The 18,906-nt window shown below is 57.9% G+C and overlaps 2 protein-coding genes across 4 annotated transcripts in view; both read right to left on the bottom strand.

The window, feature by feature from the left end:
- Positions 1–1,857: 1,857 nt before the first annotated feature.
- Positions 1,858–6,426, bottom strand: CASTOR1 (cytosolic arginine sensor for mTORC1 subunit 1). The gene is made up of 9 exons (XM_025399174.1): positions 6,175–6,426; positions 5,498–5,568; positions 4,144–4,331; positions 3,926–4,058; positions 3,596–3,719; positions 3,027–3,140; positions 2,781–2,863; positions 2,597–2,691; positions 1,858–2,441 (listed from the first exon to the last, which is right to left on the bottom strand). Exons 1-9 carry the CDS (start codon positions 6,285–6,287, stop codon positions 2,373–2,375), a joined length of 990 nt encoding a protein of 329 aa, XP_025254959.1. The 5' UTR covers positions 6,288–6,426; the 3' UTR covers positions 1,858–2,372.
- A 2,337-nt stretch (positions 6,427–8,763) lies between these two features.
- Positions 8,764–18,906, bottom strand: part of TBC1D10A (TBC1 domain family member 10A) — a 34,683-nt gene continuing 24,540 nt past the window's right edge. For all 3 annotated transcript variants that reach the window (XM_025399171.1, XM_025399172.1, XM_025399173.1), the window contains exons 3-9: positions 16,150–16,257; positions 12,460–12,566; positions 11,663–11,777; positions 11,518–11,583; positions 10,655–10,844; positions 10,396–10,550; positions 8,764–9,597 (exon numbers count right to left, since the gene is read on the bottom strand). In XM_025399171.1, coding sequence (XP_025254956.1) covers positions 9,121–9,597; positions 10,396–10,550; positions 10,655–10,844; positions 11,518–11,583; positions 11,663–11,777; positions 12,460–12,566; positions 16,150–16,257 — 1,218 coding nt within the window. In that variant the 3' untranslated portion in view covers positions 8,764–9,120. The remainder of the gene's footprint in view (positions 9,598–10,395; positions 10,551–10,654; positions 10,845–11,517; positions 11,584–11,662; positions 11,778–12,459; positions 12,567–16,149; positions 16,258–18,906) is intronic.

Here is an 18,906-nt window from a genome sequence, read left to right as displayed (position 1 = left end):
TGATCTCCCCAGCACTCCTAGGAAGATGGCCCTATCTGTAGCCTGCTGGAGGCAAAGAGCCGGCCCAGTGACCCCTAAGGACCCTATTATCTAGGAGCTAAAAATCCTCCACACAGACACACGGGTATGTGGCAGAGACACACGGGCACACTGACCTCAGGCCTGTGTATGAGTCAGAGCAGCCCACAGTGATGTGCCCGTGGCCCCTCACCCAAGCCAGCCGCCTGGACAACCCCAAGAACTAGCCGAGGCCAGGCTGGAACTTGGTATGAGGGACCCAAGAGAGGCCTGAGGCCCTTGGTGAGCCGGGGTGACAGGAACACCAAACCAGGCAATGACTCACAGGCAGACAGACAGATGGTGAGACCCCCAGGGCTGGATGAGGGGCTGGGAGCCCGCTAGCTATAGGTTAAGCAGCCCCCAAGAATCCTGACTCTGAAGCCACCACCTCAAGCCCAGACATCCCCCAAGCCAGGTCCCACACGAGACCCTCAGAAGAGAGGAACTGGGACTCTCACCCCCCCAATCTCACCCCTCCAACAAGAGACAAACTTGGCCTGGCGTGGCACTTTGGGAGGCCAAGGCAGGCGGATCACTTGAGGTCAGGAGTTCAAGACCACCCTGGCCAATGTGGTGAAACCCTGTCTCTACTAAAAATACAAAAATTAGCCTGGAATCATGGCAGACCGCTGTAATCCCAGCTATTCAGGAGGTTGAGACAGGAGAATCTCTTGAACCCAGGAGGTGGAGGTTGCAGTGAGCTGAGATTGCGCCACTGCACTCCAGCCTGGGTGACAGAGCGAGACTCCATTTAAAAAAAAAAAAAAACTCCAAAGAAATGCCCCCTTCCCCATGTTCCTGAAGGAGCTGTCTCCTAGGTCTCCATGCACACGGGGAAACTGAGGCTGGAGGGAAGGGCTGGCCCAGGCAGCCCCTGCTGCTCACTCACCAGGCTGTGCTGTGCTCTTGGCTCCTGTGATCCGCAGCCCAAGGCCCCAGACCCCTGGTCCCCAGGAGCAGCGCGGGCGCATTGCCAGAGGCCTGTCCCTGTTCTGGCTTTTCTGAGGAGCCACCACGACCTCTGAGTACACAGAAGTCACACCCTTCTTCCCTGCCTGAGCATGGGCGGGTCTGGGCTGAGGGTACCCGATAGTCTCCCTGGGGCATCTGTGGGGCCTCATCAGGCTGTGGCAGGATCCCAGCCTCACCAAGCAGGGTGGCGGCCCCCGAGGACAGAGCGGGCTCCAGGTGGCCTCCAGGTCCCTATCCTGTCCTCCTGGCCCTGAACCTTAGGAGTGACTCCAGGAGAGCCCTGGTGGTAAGAACCGACTGATCTCTTAGCCAACGAGAGGGACAGCCAGAACTCAGGCAAGGCCCAGAAGAAAGCAGGCAGTGAGCTAGAAGAAAGCAGGCAGCGGGCTGGAAGAAAGAAAAGTGCTTTTGGGCCCTCCTTGGTGGGTTTCGTAGCAGGCTGGCTATATCCACAGTGACAGGGAAAGCTGGGAGACTCCCCAGATAGGAGGGTCTGGGAGTCTCTGCCCAGGTTCAGAACCCTCTGGGCTATCTGGAAGCTATTCTGAAATCTGGGAACAGCCCAGATTTCAAAGGCAGGCATAGGAATGGGAATCATGTGACTTTGGCTAAGTCATGTCACCTCTCAAAGCTTCGGTTCCTCGTCTGGAAAATGGTGATAGTTTACTGAGCTGTGGTGAGAGTTGAATGAGGCGAAGCCAGGTGAGCCCGGCCCCCAGCCAGCTACACAGAGAGAGACCAAGACCTCGGATAGAGGGGACCATGAGGTGGAGCCATGGCTAAGACTCAGACCCAGGGGACCCCCAAGGACCGTAGCCCAACCCAGTCACTACAAAGTCCTTTATTAACAAGTCAATAAAAACAGAAGAGAGAGAGATTGTCAAAATGCTTTTCTCGGCGGCCCCAGAGGGGGAGGCACTGTCAGGACTCACCTGGCCAGGGAAGGCAACCCCACCAGAGGCAGAACAGAGGTCAGGGCCCTGTCTGGGGGACAGCTGGCCCAGGAAGGCTGAGGGGGGTGGCTCGGGCCTCAGGCAGGGACTGTGCAAACGCCGAGGCCGCGCAGGGAGTGATGGGTTGGGGGCTTAAGCCCCGAGCACCGTGTTCCCCTGTGTGGGCAGACACGCAGTCAGGCTAGCACCTGCCCACTCCACCTGCGAGTGCACACAGGTGTCTGCGTAAAAGCCGGTGCCCGCACGCAGCTTACATACAGAGAGCAGAACGAGGGTCCCCAGCAGAACAGGGGGCTCATTCCGGAGCTTAAGGAAATAGCTTTAGAGAAGTCTTTGGAAGCCTGGGTCGAGGGGAGAGCAGGGTGGCTGCTCTGTTCCCCATGGGACTCAGGAAGCCAGGCCTTCCTGCCGCCGCTGGAGGACCTCGATGACGCTGCCGATACCGTCCTCGGGCACCTGAGGGCAGGTGGGCAGGAGGGAAGGGTCAAGGCAGAAGCTGACCAAGGCCACCCCTGACTTCCTGGCCCAGCTGAGACTACCTTCGGCCGCCCACATTTCTGGGCCTCACTCTCCCCTCAGGAGCTCCCCCAGCCCCAGCCCATGGTGCTCACCAGGGCGTGGTCGAAGTTGAAGGTGCTGATGTAGTAGGCAGAGATGTCAGCGGCTGCCAGGGGACCCGCAATCTGCGCCACGATGCCACATTCATCTAAGGGTGGTGGAGGAGGGGCACATGTGGCACATGCCGGTTGCTCCCCAGACACTCCCCAACCCCCCAACACCGGGAACGGCCCTCACCAAAGCCCAGGGGCTGTCCGCCGATGCGCACCATCCTCCACAGCTCCCCTGAGGAGCTGGTCAGCAGCAGGTCACTGGGGAACCTGGGGAGGGAGATGGGTGATGGGCAGGGCACCCCCATCCACCCCTGCCTGACCATGAGCTCTGGGACAGGTACACCTGCTGACCTCAAAGTCTGATGCCCCACCTCCTCCCTGCCTGGACTGGCTGGGGCCTGGGGCCCACCCAGGGTCAGGGGTCACCTACTTTTTCTGTGTTTCAGCATCCATGACAATGGAGATATAACCCTCGATGAGGGAGAAGGCAAAGAACGTGATGGAGCTGGGTTCAGGACTGCTAGAGGCTGCCTCCTTGGGGGTGCTGGGGAGGGATGGGAGGTTTAGGGGTTCTGCCAGGCACCCAGCCTACTGCCCCTGCTGGAGGACCCCGATCAGCCTCCAGAACCCTGGGGAGGAGCTGGCATGGTGGCCTGGGCAGGCTCTGCTGTCTCTGCTACCCGCCCAAGGGTCCAGCCCTCTGGAAGGTGTGGGTGGGGATAGGGGAGGACAATGAACCCAGCCTGTGCCAAAAACAAAGGACCCCACGGTTAGAGGGCCAGACCAGGGCACAGCTCAGAGGACACCACTGGAAAGAGATCCAGCTTTGGGGCAAGAACCTTCCCCGAACATCATTGAAGCACAAGTGAGTGTCATGGGCTGCCAGGAATCCCAAGAGAGGACAAGGGAGAGTTGCAAAACTGATGGATGGGTGGAAGGTGGGGGGACAGAGTGTAGGGAACAGTGGCGTGAGGACAAAGATGAAGTTCCAAGGTCCACCTGTGCGAGTAGAAGAGGACATCTATGAGGGTGGTGGCGATGGCTGGAAGCGTCTCAGGGTCCAGTGTGAGGACACAGAAGCGGTTCTGTGGGCTCTGGATGGGATGCACCGTGGGGCTGAGCCCTGCTGGAGGACAGCAGCAGGTGAAAAGGTGACCGTGGGCTGGGGCGCCCCCTGGTGGCCAGCCAGGGAGAGGCGTGGGCCAGGGGCGGGTCTTGTTATCCAGGAACTGGCCAGGGTCCTCCTGCCCCATTGCGGCCTACAAGGGAAGGGATCCAGTGGGAAAAGGAGGCCCTGCCCAAGTCCAGGTGTCAGAGGGCGGCCCTCACCATGCTGCGTGCGGGGAAAGCCATTGCTGGAATCATCCCTCGTCACAGGCACAGGCTCTCCGCCCACCTCGCGGTAAATGTCGAACTCCTGGGCCAGCGTGTGGATCACCACGGACAGGTCCTGCTCCCGCACCTGGGCCACAGCAGATGGCACATCACATGGGCTCCCAGGTACCTATATCCACCCTGCTCTGCATCAGCACCAGCAGGAAACTCACCAGGATGAAGTCCGTCTGGTAAGTGGACAGCATCAGCACAGACACGTGGTGCTCGGCCAGTGGCGCGATGACCGAGCGGGCGATCTTGGTAACCCCAGCAGCCTGCACTGCCGCACCGCTGTGAGACGACACGTTCAGCACCAGCCATGTGGCCTCAGCTACTTGCAGAAACTCAGATGGGGGCAGCTCTGTGGGCAGGGGACATGTCAGGTCAGGGTTTGCAAGGCTGGCCCCTGCCCCTCTCTGAGCCTCAGTTTCCCTCTCTGTGCCTTGGGCTCCATCAAGGTAAGGGCAGGTCTGCAAGCTGGGGCTGTCTCCCCCCAGTTCTGCTCCTGAAGTCCCTATGTGTGCAAAGACTGAGAAAGGCTTCAAGTGCTGGCCTGGTGGCATTGAAACTTCCCACTTAAGATCAGAGGTTCAGATTCAGACAGACCTGGGTTCAAATCCCAGCTTTGTTAATTTGTCTTGTGACCTGGGGCAGATGATTTGAGTCTCAGTTTCCTCATCTGTAAAATGGGACGACAATATGTACCTCACTACCGTGTCTTCCGTGGGTTAGCAGAAGCTTTATACCACAGGGCACCACCAGGGGGCATTCGCAGATCAGGTTGGCTGGGGGACTGCCTTTTCCCCTTTTGCAGACCCAGACTTCCCTGAAGTAAAAACAGGGAAACTAAGGCCTGCAGTGGAGCAGGGGGACAGGCCAAGCTCCAGCTAGCTCGCCTGAGACTCCAAGCCTGTGAGGATGGGCCGGGCCAGCAGCAGAAGGAGGAGCTAGGCGTCAGCTCCAGGGCCCAGGGAGGGCCCAGGCTGGCGTCCAGTCCTGAGCAGGGGCCAGGGCCTGGGTGGCTGCTATTCACCCCAGCACAGCCAGGAGGCCTCCAGGACCCTCCCCTGAGATGGCTGCCTACTCCTGCATTCCTTCCCTCGGACTCCTGGAGTTCCCAGACCAGCAGGGGAGGAGGTGACCCAAACCAGGGAGATAAGACCAGGAGGAAATCATACCCAGGGACTTCTAACAGCAGCACTTGCCTGGAATCATAACAGAGGCCCTCCTGCAGGCCTAAGACTGCTGAGTGCCCTTCAGTGGTTTTGAGTTTATAAAGCCCTCATGGGACCCTGTTTATCAGAACCAGAACTATACCCATTTTACATAAGAGAAAACAGCTCAGAGAGGGGAAGTGATTTGCTCAAGGGCACACAGCCAAGGAGTGGTGGAGTAGGATTCGAACCCTGACATATCTGCTTTTAAGGCTTAAGCTCGTGGGATGGATCCCAGCAACTGGTGAGAACCCTACAGAAGGGGAGCGCGACAAGCCCCTCCCGTACTCCCATTCCCCAGACCAGCCCCCACCTTTAAAGCCCTCCTCATCCACCATAAGTGTGTAATCCTCAGGGGTCTCCGTCAGGCTGAAGAACTTGCACCTGGTTGGGAGTGGGGAGCATCTTCAGTTTGGTGTGGAGAACTGGGGATTGCGAGTGGATGTCTCTCTATCTGCCCCAGACACCCCCGCGACCCCGGGCCGGCGCCTTCCTGCCCCCTCGGCCTTTAATTTCCAGGGCAATGGGATGTTAGGCCCATCTCTGGGGTTGGGGGCTACTTTCCGGCCTCCCGACCTCTCCAGGAGCCTTCCACCCCTCCACTCCTGGAGGGAGGAGAGGTTCACACCCGCGGCGACAGCCTTAGGGGCGTCGGACCTTGGACCCCCTAGTCCAGCCCCTCTGACCTGAAGGGAGGTGTCCTGGAAGGAGCTCCCCGGAGTGATCAGGTAGGAATGCCCACATTTGACACCACTGAGTTAAGCATTGCGCATCCCAGGCTGTTTGCGCTTTGCCCCTCGGAGGGGGCCTCACGGGGCCGGATAGGCTGTGGTCCCCCAGGCCGGATGGCGGCCGGAGCGGGAGAGCCCTCCCCACCCGCTCCCGCCCGCCTGCCTGCCTGCCTTACGGCGATCCTAATCCTCCGACCCTGGCCCGGAGCGACAGCAGAGCCCCCAGCCCCCATCTGCGCTCCCGAACCCGGGCGCGCACCGGCTGCGGTGGGGCAGGAAGAGCAGCTTGATGAGCGGGTGGGTGTAGAGCCAGAGACCCGGACGGGCGACGCTCAGCACCCGCACCCGGTGTTCTAGGATGTGCAGCTCCATCGCGGCTAGCGCGGACCCGACCCCACCGCAAACTAGACCCAGGCCGCGCGGGAGGCGGGGCGGCGGGGGTGGTGCCCGAGCCTTAAAGGAGCCGCTGCGCGGCCGAGTCCACGCCGTCCGCTACGCGGCTGACCCGCCCAGCCAGGCGCGGCGTCCAGCTCTTTGACGGCCACGCCCCGCGGGAAGAGAAGCCTATTGGGTGGTCACGCCTCCTCCTAATACCAGAACCGCTTTCCAGCGCACCGAGACCGCCCCGCCCGAACGCCTCCGCCTTTTTTAGCACTGGCTGGGGGATAGACCCCACCCCGTCTGACTCCTCCAGGTCCCGCCCATGACGCGCCCCCTCCCTGGGCTCCGCCCTTCCCGCGGAACGCCAGCTGCGCCGCGGGTGGGAGCATCCAGGAGGCTAGGGGACGTTTCTGTCCTTCTGGCACACACGTGGGTTTTATGATTGAGGTCCTTAAGACAGAATGACCACGAAACGAACTGGAGCTCGGCTGGGACCAGAACGCTGCCCCAAACCCCTGGAGCGATGAGAGGCATAGGTCGGCTTTGCAGCGCCGTCCACCGGGCACCTTTCCCGCTCCTGCCTGTGGTGGCTGCAGGGGGCAGGGCCGCCAGCACAAGATTGCGATTGATACCTACCCTTCCCCGCTTGCGAGGGGGCTGACAAGTTGAAACCTGGCCTGGTAGCCCCACTTGTTCCTCTCATCCAACTTTCAAAATAGAAGGCACCCCGCCAGGGACACACAGAGATAGAATTCTAGCCACCTCTGCCTGAGCGACATACTTTGGGTTAGGGGGCTGGAGGTGGCCAAGGCCTAAGACTTGAGGTCCCTCGATACAAACAAAACCCAAAAGTGCTTGAGCCAGTGATGCCCAGTGCTCAAACTTTGGTGGGGGAGGCCCATGCAGCTGAGGTTCAGTGAGTACTCAGACCTCAAGCCTGAAACTTGAGCCCCAAAGCCTGCAGCCATTAACTGGCCTGTGCACATCTAAACTTGCTTCAGGTTCAAGGAGGCCCCCAGCACTGGCAGACACCCCAGATCTTATCAGGCCCCCACAGGTCTAAGAAGACCCCAAGGCTGAGCAGGCATCAGCATGTCCATGTTGGCTCCATGCAGGGCCGATAATGCTCCAGGGGACCCTTGTCTGCCCGGAGCACCCTGAGGCCTCAGATGTGAGGCTTTGAACCAAGTAGATTAAAGCAGGCCTCAGGCCTGATTGGGACCCAGCAGGCCTGAGCAGGCCCTCTGCCTGCTCTGGAGCCCCCACCACAGGCAGATGGAAGCCAAGCTAAGCCTCCTCCCTGGACTCTCAGGCTTGACACATTCCTGTGGGACACTGTGTAGCCACCACATCCTGGCCTATCCCCTGGAGGACTAGGGGAAGGAGGAGCCTCTCAAAGGCTGAGCCCATCTCATCAATGGCAGGTGCAGATAGAGTGGGAAACCACAGGGCTGAGGGGAAGGAGGCAGGAAGTGGGGTGGCCTACCCTGATAGTCTCTTGAGACCCTTCACCTCCCTAGGCCTCAGTATCCCCAGCTGCACCAGGACAGGATGTTCCCGGCCCAGGCGAAGCCTGAAAGCTCCCAGGGAGGCTCTGCTCCTCCCTCTCCTGCCCCCTCCCGTTCTGGCCTGGCCTGGCCCAGCTTGGTCATCTGCCAGGAACAGCGCTATTGTTTGACTGGAAAAGCTGCTTCCTCAGCAGAAGGGGGGCCTCTCCCAGGGACACCCTGTCCTTGCCCTCACCAGTCATTAGGTTGTGACCGCAGTGCCTGCCTGGGCCCTCAAGGGCAGAGTCAGGTCTCCTGCAGCCCTGGTCAGGAGAGGAAGCTGAGTGAGGGGCTCTTGGTGCAAATCTGGCTGAGGCTGGGTGGTTCCTTTCCCGCTCAGCTCATGTTTCCTCATCTGTAAAATGGGGCTAATCAAGCCTACTTGACCAGTTCAGCCTGGCACTTGGCAAGTGTTCAGTAAATTGAAGGTGGCATTTTATCAAAGACCCACACTTCGCCCCTCTCCCTGAGGGCTGAGCCTGTAAGGACATTTATGGTGCTCCACCCTGGGCCCCATCCCTGACCCCAGCCCAGAATGAGCTCTCAGAAACTTACTGGAGCCTGAGGTAGCATCCAGGCCAGGCCTTGAAGGAGGAAGACCCTGAAACCTCCTCCTTAGGAGTCCCTGCCCCCTTGGTGGTAGGTGAGGATGAGGCCTAGGGAGCACGCCCTACTCTGCCCAGCACTGAGCTCCAGCCCTAGTGTCCCTTATCTGTGGCAGAAGGTAGACATAAGGCAGTGGGGATCGGGTGAGTGAAAATGGGGGTTAAGAATGGGGGCTGGCCAGGGACTTGGCATGTGCTCTGGTAAAGGTACCTCTCAGAGAGACTCTGGTGCTGGGCTGGAGCCCAGGAGGAGGGGCTCTGTAGGGCAGAGAAGAGATGCTGAGCACCAAGGTGACCAAGGTGGTATACGAGCTGTCTACACAAGGCTGTTTATTTCTGTACAAAACCATGTTTCTATTTTACACAAAGAACACCCCACCCTTTCCCCTCACACCAGCACCCTAACCCTGGGGAGCATCCCCCCAGGAGGAGGGGGCTGAAGGAGGCCCCACCCCCAGGCCCTAGCTTCTGCCTGCCCTGGCTGGGCCAGCCCGAGTGCCACTGTAAAGAAAATAAATAAGGAGGCTCAGGCAGAATCTGTGTTGGACCAGCCAGACTCCAGCCCAGTGGCCAGGCGGCTTGGCCCTCAGAGGGTGGGCAGGCCGTGGAATGTCAGTTCATGAACCGTGTAGGTATGTGGAGACCCCGCCCTGGAGGCCTGAGCTGCCAGGGTTACAAATAGGTGTCCTCACTCTCTTGGGATGTCAGGCTCTCCTGGGAGCAGTGGTGGGCTGAGACCTGGGGAGCCGAATCCTGAGGGGCTGAGTCCTGGGGGCCTGAGTCCTTCGGGGGCACATGCTGTGGGGGACATGCATCTCCTGCAGCGGCCACCACCATGGCTTGATTTGGAGCTGGGGGCTTCTCCAGCTGCCCTCTCGCCTTCGTCTGCTTCCGCTGCTCCTTCTGGGCCTGCTTGGGTGGCTTGGGCTTGGCTTTGGAGCCAGGGAGGGGGACATCTGGGGGCAGGCGGATGGACGGTGAAGGTTGTAGGGCAGGCCAGGGACCGGGTTCTGCGTCCAAGATGGCCTTGGCACCATGCAGCCTGGGCGGGGAGCAGCACTGCAGCTCACCCCGGGTCTCCTGCCAGCGCCGCAGCTGGATGAGGTGTTCGCGCTCAATCTGGCGCTCTGTCACAGGCAACTCCACCACCTGCCGGGGCAGTGACACAGGCAAGTGGGCGCCAAGAAGAAGGACCTTCCCCTTCTGCCTCCCAGCCTGGGCCCCCAGTCTTTCTCAGCATCCCCCAGCCCTGGCCACTAAACACTGACCTCAGGAAGGATGAGGGTCTAGTCCCAAGCTGTAGTCACAAGCCCCAGTGCTGAATGCTAGGTGAGCTGGACACTTGAGACTCACCGCCTCAGAGGAGAAAGCTGCCCACAGCTTCACGAGTCCACCTGCCTGACTATGGGGCTGAAGGGGTAAGACCCAGACAGACAAAAACCTGCTCTCTGCCAACCTGTCCTCCACCACTGCCCAGGGCAGCCTGGCTGCTTAGGCTCAAATTCCAGCTCCACCTGGGTGGGTGACTTTAAGGGGAGTTGCTTAGTGATTCTGCCTCTGTAAGCCTCCATTTCCTCATGTGTAAAAGCTGGCCACGCATGTTCCATCTAATTGCCCCTGAGAGACAAGTATCCATAAAGAAAGAAGAAAGGGAAATAAGAGCTAAGGCTGTGAGTGGGGTACCAGGGAGGAAGAGGGGGCCGTGGGTCAGCACTCTTTATTCCCAAGCGGCTCGGATCCAGAAGGCCCTGCAGAGCCAGGCCTCTCTGTGTCCCATGCTCCTCACCAGACAGAAGGATGAGGTCCGCCCACATGTTCTGGGCCGCCTAGCAATGGTCCTGGCATAGGTGACCTACCCTCAGGGGCTGAGGGTTAGAGGGACCTCCTTCAAAGGACCCCCACCTGTCTTCTTCCCTCCCCGTGGTAAGGGGCAGGCACGGGCTGTACCTCCTGGACCAGGAAGGCCTCCTGCATGATCTTGGGGCTGAGGCTCCGCAGTCGCTCGATGGTCTCATACTGGCCCTGGCAGGCTTTGACCTTCTCGGGGGAGCCCAGCGCGTGCTTCAGCAGCACCAGCCCTACCCGGAAGATGATCTTAACTCCTGCATGGGGGATGGGCAGTTAAGTACAAGGAGCCTTTTGGGGGTTTCTCTGCAAAGAGAGGCTGCTGGGAACAGGAGTGCTCCCCCCAAGCCCAGCCCAGTACCTTCGCAGAAGAACATGTCCCAGACGCGTAGCACAGAGCTCCAGGGCAAGGTTCGGGAGAAGGCGCACATGAACCACTCTGTCATATAGAGGAGCGGGTCGATCTTCTGACGGCTGAGGTGCTTGTGGGCCACCGGCGACACCTTCTGCAACAGCGAGAAGAGGATCTCCCCGTCCAGCTGGATCGCTTCCTGGGGAGACATCGAGGCCATGGGACCATGACCGTGGGTTGCAGGAGCCAAGGCAGGGACTACACCCTAGCACCCAGCACCCAGCAGGCTCAGGCAAGTTCCGCCTGCAGGGTGTCTGCCTTTGCCAGGTGCTAGGATACAATGATGAGCAAACCAGAGCCAGCTGGTCCCCCGGAGGAGCTTATCCCAAGAAGGGCACATGAGCAAAAGAGGCTGGGGAGGGGAGGGGCTGAGTGCCTCTAACAAGGCTGGGGCAGGACTGCTCTCGAGCATGTGCTGGAGGGCCTCGTCTGTCTGGGTCAAGAAAGCTCCCTGAGGGCTAAAAGCTGAAGCAAAAGAGAAGTTTTTAGGGGACAGCACCGGGATGAGAGCTTCCAGGCAGATTTTAGCCTAGGCCAAGGCCAAGGGAGGGAGGAATTTGGTGCCCTGGAAGAACTTCAATCCTGCCAAGTGGCCAGCCAGAGCAGCTAGAAGCTGAGATGAAAGTCAGTGTAGAAGGGATAACATCGCAGTCCAAGAGACTTAACCCTGGCAGGCCTTGGGACTTCAGCCTGAAGTCAACAGAAGGCCGGGCAGTTTTTAACCTGGGCAGGAGTTACTATGAGAGAAGGGCCTGGAGGGGCCACAGAGGGTGTCCAGCCTGGGGCAGGTCCCAGGCCAGGCAACCACTCACCAGTTTCTCGCTGTAGTAGCCGGGCAGGTACTTCTCACAGATCTGTACCAGGCACCAGAAGGCTTGCTGTGGGCGAGAGAGACGTGAGGCCTTGCCATTGGGGGTTCCCCACCCACCCCTCTGCCTGCCCAGGGCCTGGTGGTACCTCAGCAGGCATGTGCATGAGCAAGACGGCGGCAATGGGAGCCTGGGCCTGGCAGTAGCCCTCCTCGGGCCGGTACAGCGTGTAGGCCTTCAGCACACGGAATAGGTCCTGCTGGCTGTGGAGAGGCCAGGCAGAGCAGTGATGACCGGGGTGACTCTGCTACCCACAGCCTTTACCTGTGCCCCACTGGACCAGCCTGCCTCAGAATCTGCATCTCCCTTGAGAGGGGAGGTGATCTGCTTGTGGTCACCAAGGGATCAGTCTCCTACTGCAGCACGTGGACTCTCATGTGCCCAGAGGAAGGAGGTGGGGAAGGTCTCCCCCATGACAGGGGAGGGCAGAGGCTCAAAGAGAAAACAGGGAGCAGGGCCAGGGCAGGATGTAAGGCTGTGTCAGGGCTGGAAGTAGAGGCCCCTCACTCAGCAGCTATGGCCTCTTGGCCAGGCCAGCTTTGTCCCTGCGTCTGTCTTGGTCCCCTTGCCTGCTCTGTCTCTCCCCTGCATACCTTCCACTCACCCAACTCTCTCTATCCCTCTTTCTCCCCAACAAAACCTGTTTCCCAAAGAGGGCCAGGCCAGGCAAGCTCTAACACTCTGGAGTCAATGAGGAAAGCCCCCCCCTAGAGGTAAGAGGAGATGCTGAGAACACACATCAGACTCAAACCAAAAAAAGGGAAATGCTAAGAGTGGAGTTGGGGGCACCCAGCTTCTGAGGCCCTGAACTCACTGTACCTCCTCAGACCCCTTAGAGACAGGGCCTAGAGCCACCTCCCACCTCACAAGGCCCAGCCTGCTCACCCGTGGCCCCCCCGGGACACAAACATCTCATGGAATGGGAACTGCCGGTGCAGGTCACGCTCAATCACGTCCAGCCACTTGGGGTCCCCAGGGGACATGTCCAGCTCCTAGAAGCAAGGGCACATATTAGGGGCTGGGGAGGATGGAAGTGGGCATTGCTGCCAGGACATGGCTGCCCAGGGATTAGGGGAGGGAGGCCTCCACCAGGGGCAGTGCCCACCCAAGCCCATCACAGACTGGACCTTCCCGAGGACAGGAAGAGAAGCTCAGGTAAGGATGCCTGGGCAGGGACAAAGGGGCAAGGAGGGAAGAGCCCTGGAAACCTTAAACCTGGCTCTAGGAAGACCGATGCGGGCAAGAGTGTCCATTCCAGCTGTGGCTAGAAGGACCTCTAGACATTTCATTCAGGAGTCAGTTAGATACATTATGTCACATCCTTAAGACAGAAGGCTGCTTCTCTGAGCAATAGCTACCAGCTGTTCCCACTTCTCTGAGCCAGGTGCTAAGCTGGGCACAGGGTACCTGTGGACCTCACTGATCCTTCTCCTCAGCCTCCAAAGATAGGACCTATCATTATACCCTGTTCACAGATGAGAAAACTGAGTGTCAAGGCCTCATGGCTAGAAAAATGGTGGAGCTGGGACTGGAAGCCAGGTCTGACTCAGAGCCATCCATCCCAGCTCCTCAGCTACGTGCCTCCCTGTGCAGGTGGCGTCACCTATCCAGGAAGTGAAGTGTGTGTGAGATCTGCACAGAGCTCTTTTTGGAAGGACATGACATCTGTCAAACCTTAACCTCAGATACTTCTCTGGGTGCCGAGGTTTCAACAAAGTTTTACTCTTTTCTTTGAACCTCTGTGAACATTTCAGTATGTGCACCTTTACAAAACAACAAAACCATTACAAAAAGGAAAACCTTTTCTTGGTCATTTGAAATGTTCTCTACCTTGATTTGCATGTTGGTTACATGAATGTGTATTATTTATCAAAACTCACTGAACTGCATGCACATTCAAGACCTATGCATTTTACTGTAGGTAAATTCATACCTCAATTTTTAAGAAAGAATGAAAAAATAAATAAGGAAGAAGCCCAGAGGGCTGAGCAGGGAAGCAGAGTATTCACCAGAGGAACCAGAATGTCCTCAAAGGCGTGGCCCAGGCACTTTCATGGGGGTGTTGGTTTAAGTACAAGTTGCCTGCAGGGCAGGGGCAGCATCAGGGAAGGCCCTCAGGAGGGAGGCCAGGTCCTCGGCAAACATACCCAGTGGGCACAGACCCAGGCCCTGCCCTGAAGAGCAGGTGACTTCATACAAGCCCCTTTCCCTCTCTGGCCCTCAGTGGGAGTGTCCTAGCACTAAGCTCAAGAACCTAGGGTGCCAGGAACTTGACTAGAGAGTAAGGACTGAGAGGAGCGGCTGACAGAGTGTTCAGGGCTGGAGGGGACAGGGAGGGGCTGGGACCTCCACAGAGCCCTAGAGCAGCCACATAGCAGAGAGGTGGATGCGTGCCTCTGGAGCCGCAAACACACTTGTGATGGGGGTCTGTACTGTGCACCTCTAGGTACTGTCTGAGCGCAGTGCAGGTTTGCTTTTGTCAGAAAGGGGAAGAGGGCCCCACAAATTCTCCTAGCAGTTCCCATGAGGTAGAAACCCGAAAACCCCAAAAGTCAGTTCCTAGGATGTGTTCATCTGGTACCTCAGCAGCCTAAGGCACTTGGCCACACATGGTTGGTGAGAAAGGAAAAGGGGGTAGCTGCAGATAGAAAGGGCATCGGCAGACAAGCAGGTACCACAGTCACAGGGCCTGTAGCCTCCACCAGCCTGAGGGGTACTGGCGCCATCAGAAGGTGAAGACAGAGAAGAAAACCAGGTAAAAAAGGACAGGGAGGTCCTGCCTGCCCAAGGAAGGAGGAAGAAATAGCACATGCAGGAGAAGAAGGAGCCACCAGGGCCTGCAGAGCCTGCCCTGAATGCTGAGGTTGGGATGGGCCACCTGGACTGGGTATTGAATGGAGGGCCCTGTGGGGAGAGAGCACAGAAACAGGTGTATGCTGCCATCACAGACTGCCACTGTGCCCTGCCTCGGCATAGGACCCACAGCAACCAGGGGAAGCTCCTCATGCTTCCTCTGGGCCACCACAGGCAAAGTCCTTCCAGGTGTGCTCACCAACCATTCTTCCAGCCCCCAGGACTGTGCAGGAACCCATCACCCAGCTTCGGTGCATCAAGAAGGCCTTCTCTGCAAATCCACCTCCTCACACGAGCAACCTTCCAGACCCCCTGGGGGTGGCTGATTCTTCTCCGGAAGCACAGCTCTGCACGCACATGCACACAGCTCTGCATTCTGCTGCACACATGCTCACACTTGCTGAACCACACAGCCAGGAGGCTGGCCAGGCTGCCCACGCTCTTGGCTCTCATGCCTGGCTCTGGCAGCCTGACATTATTAACCATAGACTTGGACTGGGGCTCCCACCCCTGAGCCTCCCGCTTTGCCCAGGATGCATCCCCTAGAAATGGGAGAGATGTAGCCACTAGGAGGAAGACTCTGGAGTCGAGAGGCTGCTCCAGTGGGACCTGGTATTGGTACTCTGGGGAATAATCCAATCAGCCAGATTCAGACCTATCCCAGCCAGACACTCTACCAGCTTCCCTGCCCCTGCAAGTCCACGTGTTGCCAGCAAAAAGCTCTCACCCTCTCTAGGTCAACAGCAGGAACTCTAGGCTACCTTGCCCTGCTCCTGCCCAGTCATCTCAAGGAAAAGATTCGGCAGGACAGGAGTGTTCACTGAAGAAACATGAGATATGTCAACAAAAAGCTGGTGGTGGGCAGCTCTTCTCTGTCTCACTGTCTGCCTGTCACCAGTCCCAAGGGCCTGTGAGAAACCCTGATGCCTGGGGCCACATCTGGCAGGTAAGCCAGGGCAACCCCAGGGAATCCAACTGCTTCCCCATAATTCCCTAGGGGAGCAGGCTGGAGGAGCTGCCCAGCTCTGAATGGGGAGGTATTTTACTCTGGCCCGCCATGGGGCAGGGAGCAGCAGGAGGGATATCGGGACAGGAGAGGGATGACAACAGAGGACACCCTCTCTGGCCACTGAGTGGCATCTGACCCCTTGAGATACTTGGGCAGTTCCCTTCAGCCCCCTTGGGTTTGGCTCTGCTACATCCAGGGCTGATGACCCCAAAAGACACACAGGTGGGTTGTGCTGGCCAGGCTTGGACAAGGCAGGAGAAAGTAGAGGATGGGAGGCCAGGAGGCATCGAAGGACCTGTGGTCCTGCTGGTCAAGCCCCCAAAGGCCCAGAGCACAGGGCCCAAGGCAGTCAGGGAAATGGTCTGAGTGTCCCCTCCTGATCACCAAGAGCAGGGATGTAGCCTACTGAGCCCAGGAAAGCAAAACCTAAGTGGTCATCAAGAGAAAGAGCTGGAATAGGGGGTAGCAAATCTGGCCATTCCACTGAGGGCTGCTCAGGGCTGGAGCCTCAGTTGTACAGAGCCTCCAGGAGACATAGGTACCCAGGACTGGGCCAGTCTGGCCTGCTGGGGCCTGGGCAGTTTGGCACATGACTGGAGGTTTTGTGGACTGCTCATCCTGTGAGGTTCAGGTGAGCACATGGAGGATCGCTGCCATGGAGAGGACGCCCAGAGATGCGGAAGGGAGGGCAGGACAAAGGAAGGGAAACTTACATCAAACTTTCCAGGGTTCTGCTGTAACTTCACTTTGCCTCCTGACAGGTACTGCCAAGCACGGCCCCGCAGAGAAGGCGGGATGCCCTTTTGGCACCGCAGACGAATCTGAAAATCAAAAGGACAGCTGAGCCCATGCAGCCACCCAGGCAGCTCCCCCAGCCCAGACCCTTTGCCAGTACGTGGTGGGCCCTCAGTGCACACAGCAGCAAGAGTAGAAACGGGGAGAAAAGAGGACTTTCGCCAGGCAAGGTGGCTCACGCCTGTAATCCCAGCACTTTGGGAGGCCGAGGCGGGCCGATCACCTGAGGTCAGGAGTTCGAGACCAGCCTGGCCAACATGGTAAAACCCCGTCTCTACTAAAAATACAAAAATTAGCTGGGCATGGTGGTGGGCGCCTGTAATCCTAGCTACTTGGAAGGCTAAGGCAGAGAATCGCTTGAACCCAGGAGGCAGAGTTGCAGTGAGCCAAGATCACGCCATTGCACTCCAGCCAGGTGACAAAAGCAAAACTCCGTCTCAAAAAAAAAGAAGACTTTCCTACTGTTGCTACCATGCAGATCCTAAGGTGTGGGGAGAGGAGGTGACTGCAGTTAGATATGCTAACACCAGGTGATGGCAGAGTCCCACATCCCTGGTGACAACACGGGCATTCCTGAGGTCTACCATGGAATTCTAGACCCTCATAACTATCTTCTGAATCAAAATGGAACCCTACAGGCGGGCACGCTGGCTCAGGCCTGTAATCCCAGCACTCTGGGGAGGCCTAGGAGGGCAGATCACTTAAGGTCAGGAGTTCGAGACCAGCCTGGCCAACATGGTGAAACCCTGTCTCTACTAAAAATACAAAAAATTAGCCAGGCATGGTGGTTGGCACCTGTAATCCCAGCTACTTGGGAGGCTGAGGCATGAGAATTGCTTGAATCCAGGAGGTGAAGGTTGCAGTGAGCTGAGATCGTGCCACCGCACTCCAGCCTGGGAGATAGAGCGAGACTCTGTCTCAGAAAAGAAAAAGAAAAAGGAACCATTACAAGTTGGGTGAACCCCATGGTCTGTCGCCTGGGAGGGCATTGCACTGTGTGCGGCTCAGCTGCAGCCCCAGGGAAGGTAGCTCATGAGATGAACCAGAATGTGCCCAGAGGTGTTGCCCAGGCACTTTCATGCAGGTATGTTGGTTTCAGCAGCCATGTGGTAGGATACCGCCAGCCTAGAGGGGAGAAATCTCAGCAGAACTCAGAAGGAAGATGGGAGCTGCTCAAATGGCTCCCTCTTTGTATTGGTCAAGAATCCCCTCTCTCCTCTCATTGACCCTGAGCTCCCAAGATCACTGGCCTGGGGCATAGGCAGCTGGCCTGAGTGTGAGTCCTGATCTCAGCTGTTGCTAAAATGGCCCAGGTCTTCCCTGCCACTTGCAGAATGGGAGAAGTGAGGGAGGAATTATTTGAGGCAGCTCATGACCCAGAGCTAGTGCTCAATTCCGGCTAGTTGTTTTTATCAGGAAAAGTTTTCCACGGGCAAAACTCAATCTGAAAACTATCAAAAGTATCATGTCTTTTACAAATGGGGAATTGAGGGTAGGGGAAAATTCGTGGGGGAAATTTCATCACACAAGCAGAGTGGGGGTAAATGTGTCATACGGTCAGAAACCCTACTACCTCCTAGCTGCACCGCACAGGCTGGAGGGATCCAGCCCCGTGTACTTTCTACATCACCAGTGGGCTCCTCCTGGGCTTGGGACCAGAATGATGCTCTGAAGGCGGTTGCCCTGACCTGTCGAGGTGGGTGAGGACAAAGGCTGGGGCATCACTCCTGTGAAATGCTGTCGTGGGGGAGGGGTGAGATGGCCAATGATACTCCCTCAACCCCTGCACTAAGCAGCCTGACCTGGGGATGAGCACTCAGGGCATGAGAAGAACATCTGGATCTGGGTTTGAATCTAGCGCTGACCTTCAGCCAACCACTTCTCAACTGTAAGATCTGAATGCTAATACCTCCTACTGTGCAGAGTTGCCAAAGGAGTCCATTCGAGAGGGAAAATGTGCTTAGTGTGGGGTCTGACACACTGTCTGTGTTCAGTAAGTAATGGCTTCCTCTCTGCCCCTCCATCCCAGGTGGATGCTTGACACAGCTCAGGACCTCAGCTCACGCCTAACTTCCCCTCACCTAGAAACCCCCTTCAACAGTCCCCCTGGAAGCTCTCAGAAGAGGGAGCACAGAAGCCGTGGCCTTCCTGGTGCCCAGTGCAAACAAGAGAAAACTTTCCAAGGGTCAGAGAGAGTCAAGAACCAGGAAGGAGCCAGGCAGACAGGCTGAGGGTGGTGGGGGAAGAGTAGCAGTGGCTGGTCATAGGTGCCAAGTGAGAGCTTCTGGGACTGCCTAGAAAGAAGGCAGAGGAAGGGGGCTGAAGGGAACTGCCCAAGACTCAAGGAACAGTTTCCTGCAGCTGTGGGACAAGGGTCTCCTTAAGGAAGCCAACTTGGGCAGGCTTTGGCAAAAGGATGTGCTTTAGCCCAAAGCCACAGGCCCTTCAGGCTCTCCCATAGAGCCAAGCTCAGCAAGAGGCAGCCCCACATCATCACAGCCCCCATCATACTTGGCCTCCTCCAGGAGAGCCCTGGAACACTTCGTGGGGAGCAAAGAGCTGGGAGTACAGCCAGCCTTTCCCACTCTGGCCTCCTCAGCATAAAGGTGCTGGAGGGGGTCATCCCTACCCTGCCTGCCTTAGGGAGGATGGTAGGGACCAATAAGGATAAAGCA

The sequence above is a fragment of the Theropithecus gelada genome, chromosome 10, assembly GCF_003255815.1.
Source record: "Theropithecus gelada isolate Dixy chromosome 10, Tgel_1.0, whole genome shotgun sequence".
Classification (NCBI taxonomy): domain Eukaryota; kingdom Metazoa; phylum Chordata; class Mammalia; order Primates; family Cercopithecidae; genus Theropithecus; species Theropithecus gelada.
Note: the sequence above shows the minus strand (reverse complement) of the source record. Positions and strands in the feature narration are given on the sequence as shown.

Bases quoted from the DNA above. Each gene is read 5' to 3' on its own strand.
- CASTOR1 (XM_025399174.1), bottom strand. From the start codon at position 6,287: ATGGAGCTGCACATCCTAGAACACCGGGTGCGGGTGCTGAGCGTCGCC. The intron at 2,864-3,026 runs GTAGGTGACCCC...CTCCCTCCCCAG, and splicing joins GATGCTGAAACACAGAAAAA to GTTCCCCAGTGACCTGCTGC. The intron at 2,442-2,596 runs GTGAGCACCATG...ACCTGCCCTCAG, and splicing joins TCAACTTCGACCACGCCCTG to GTGCCCGAGGACGGTATCGG.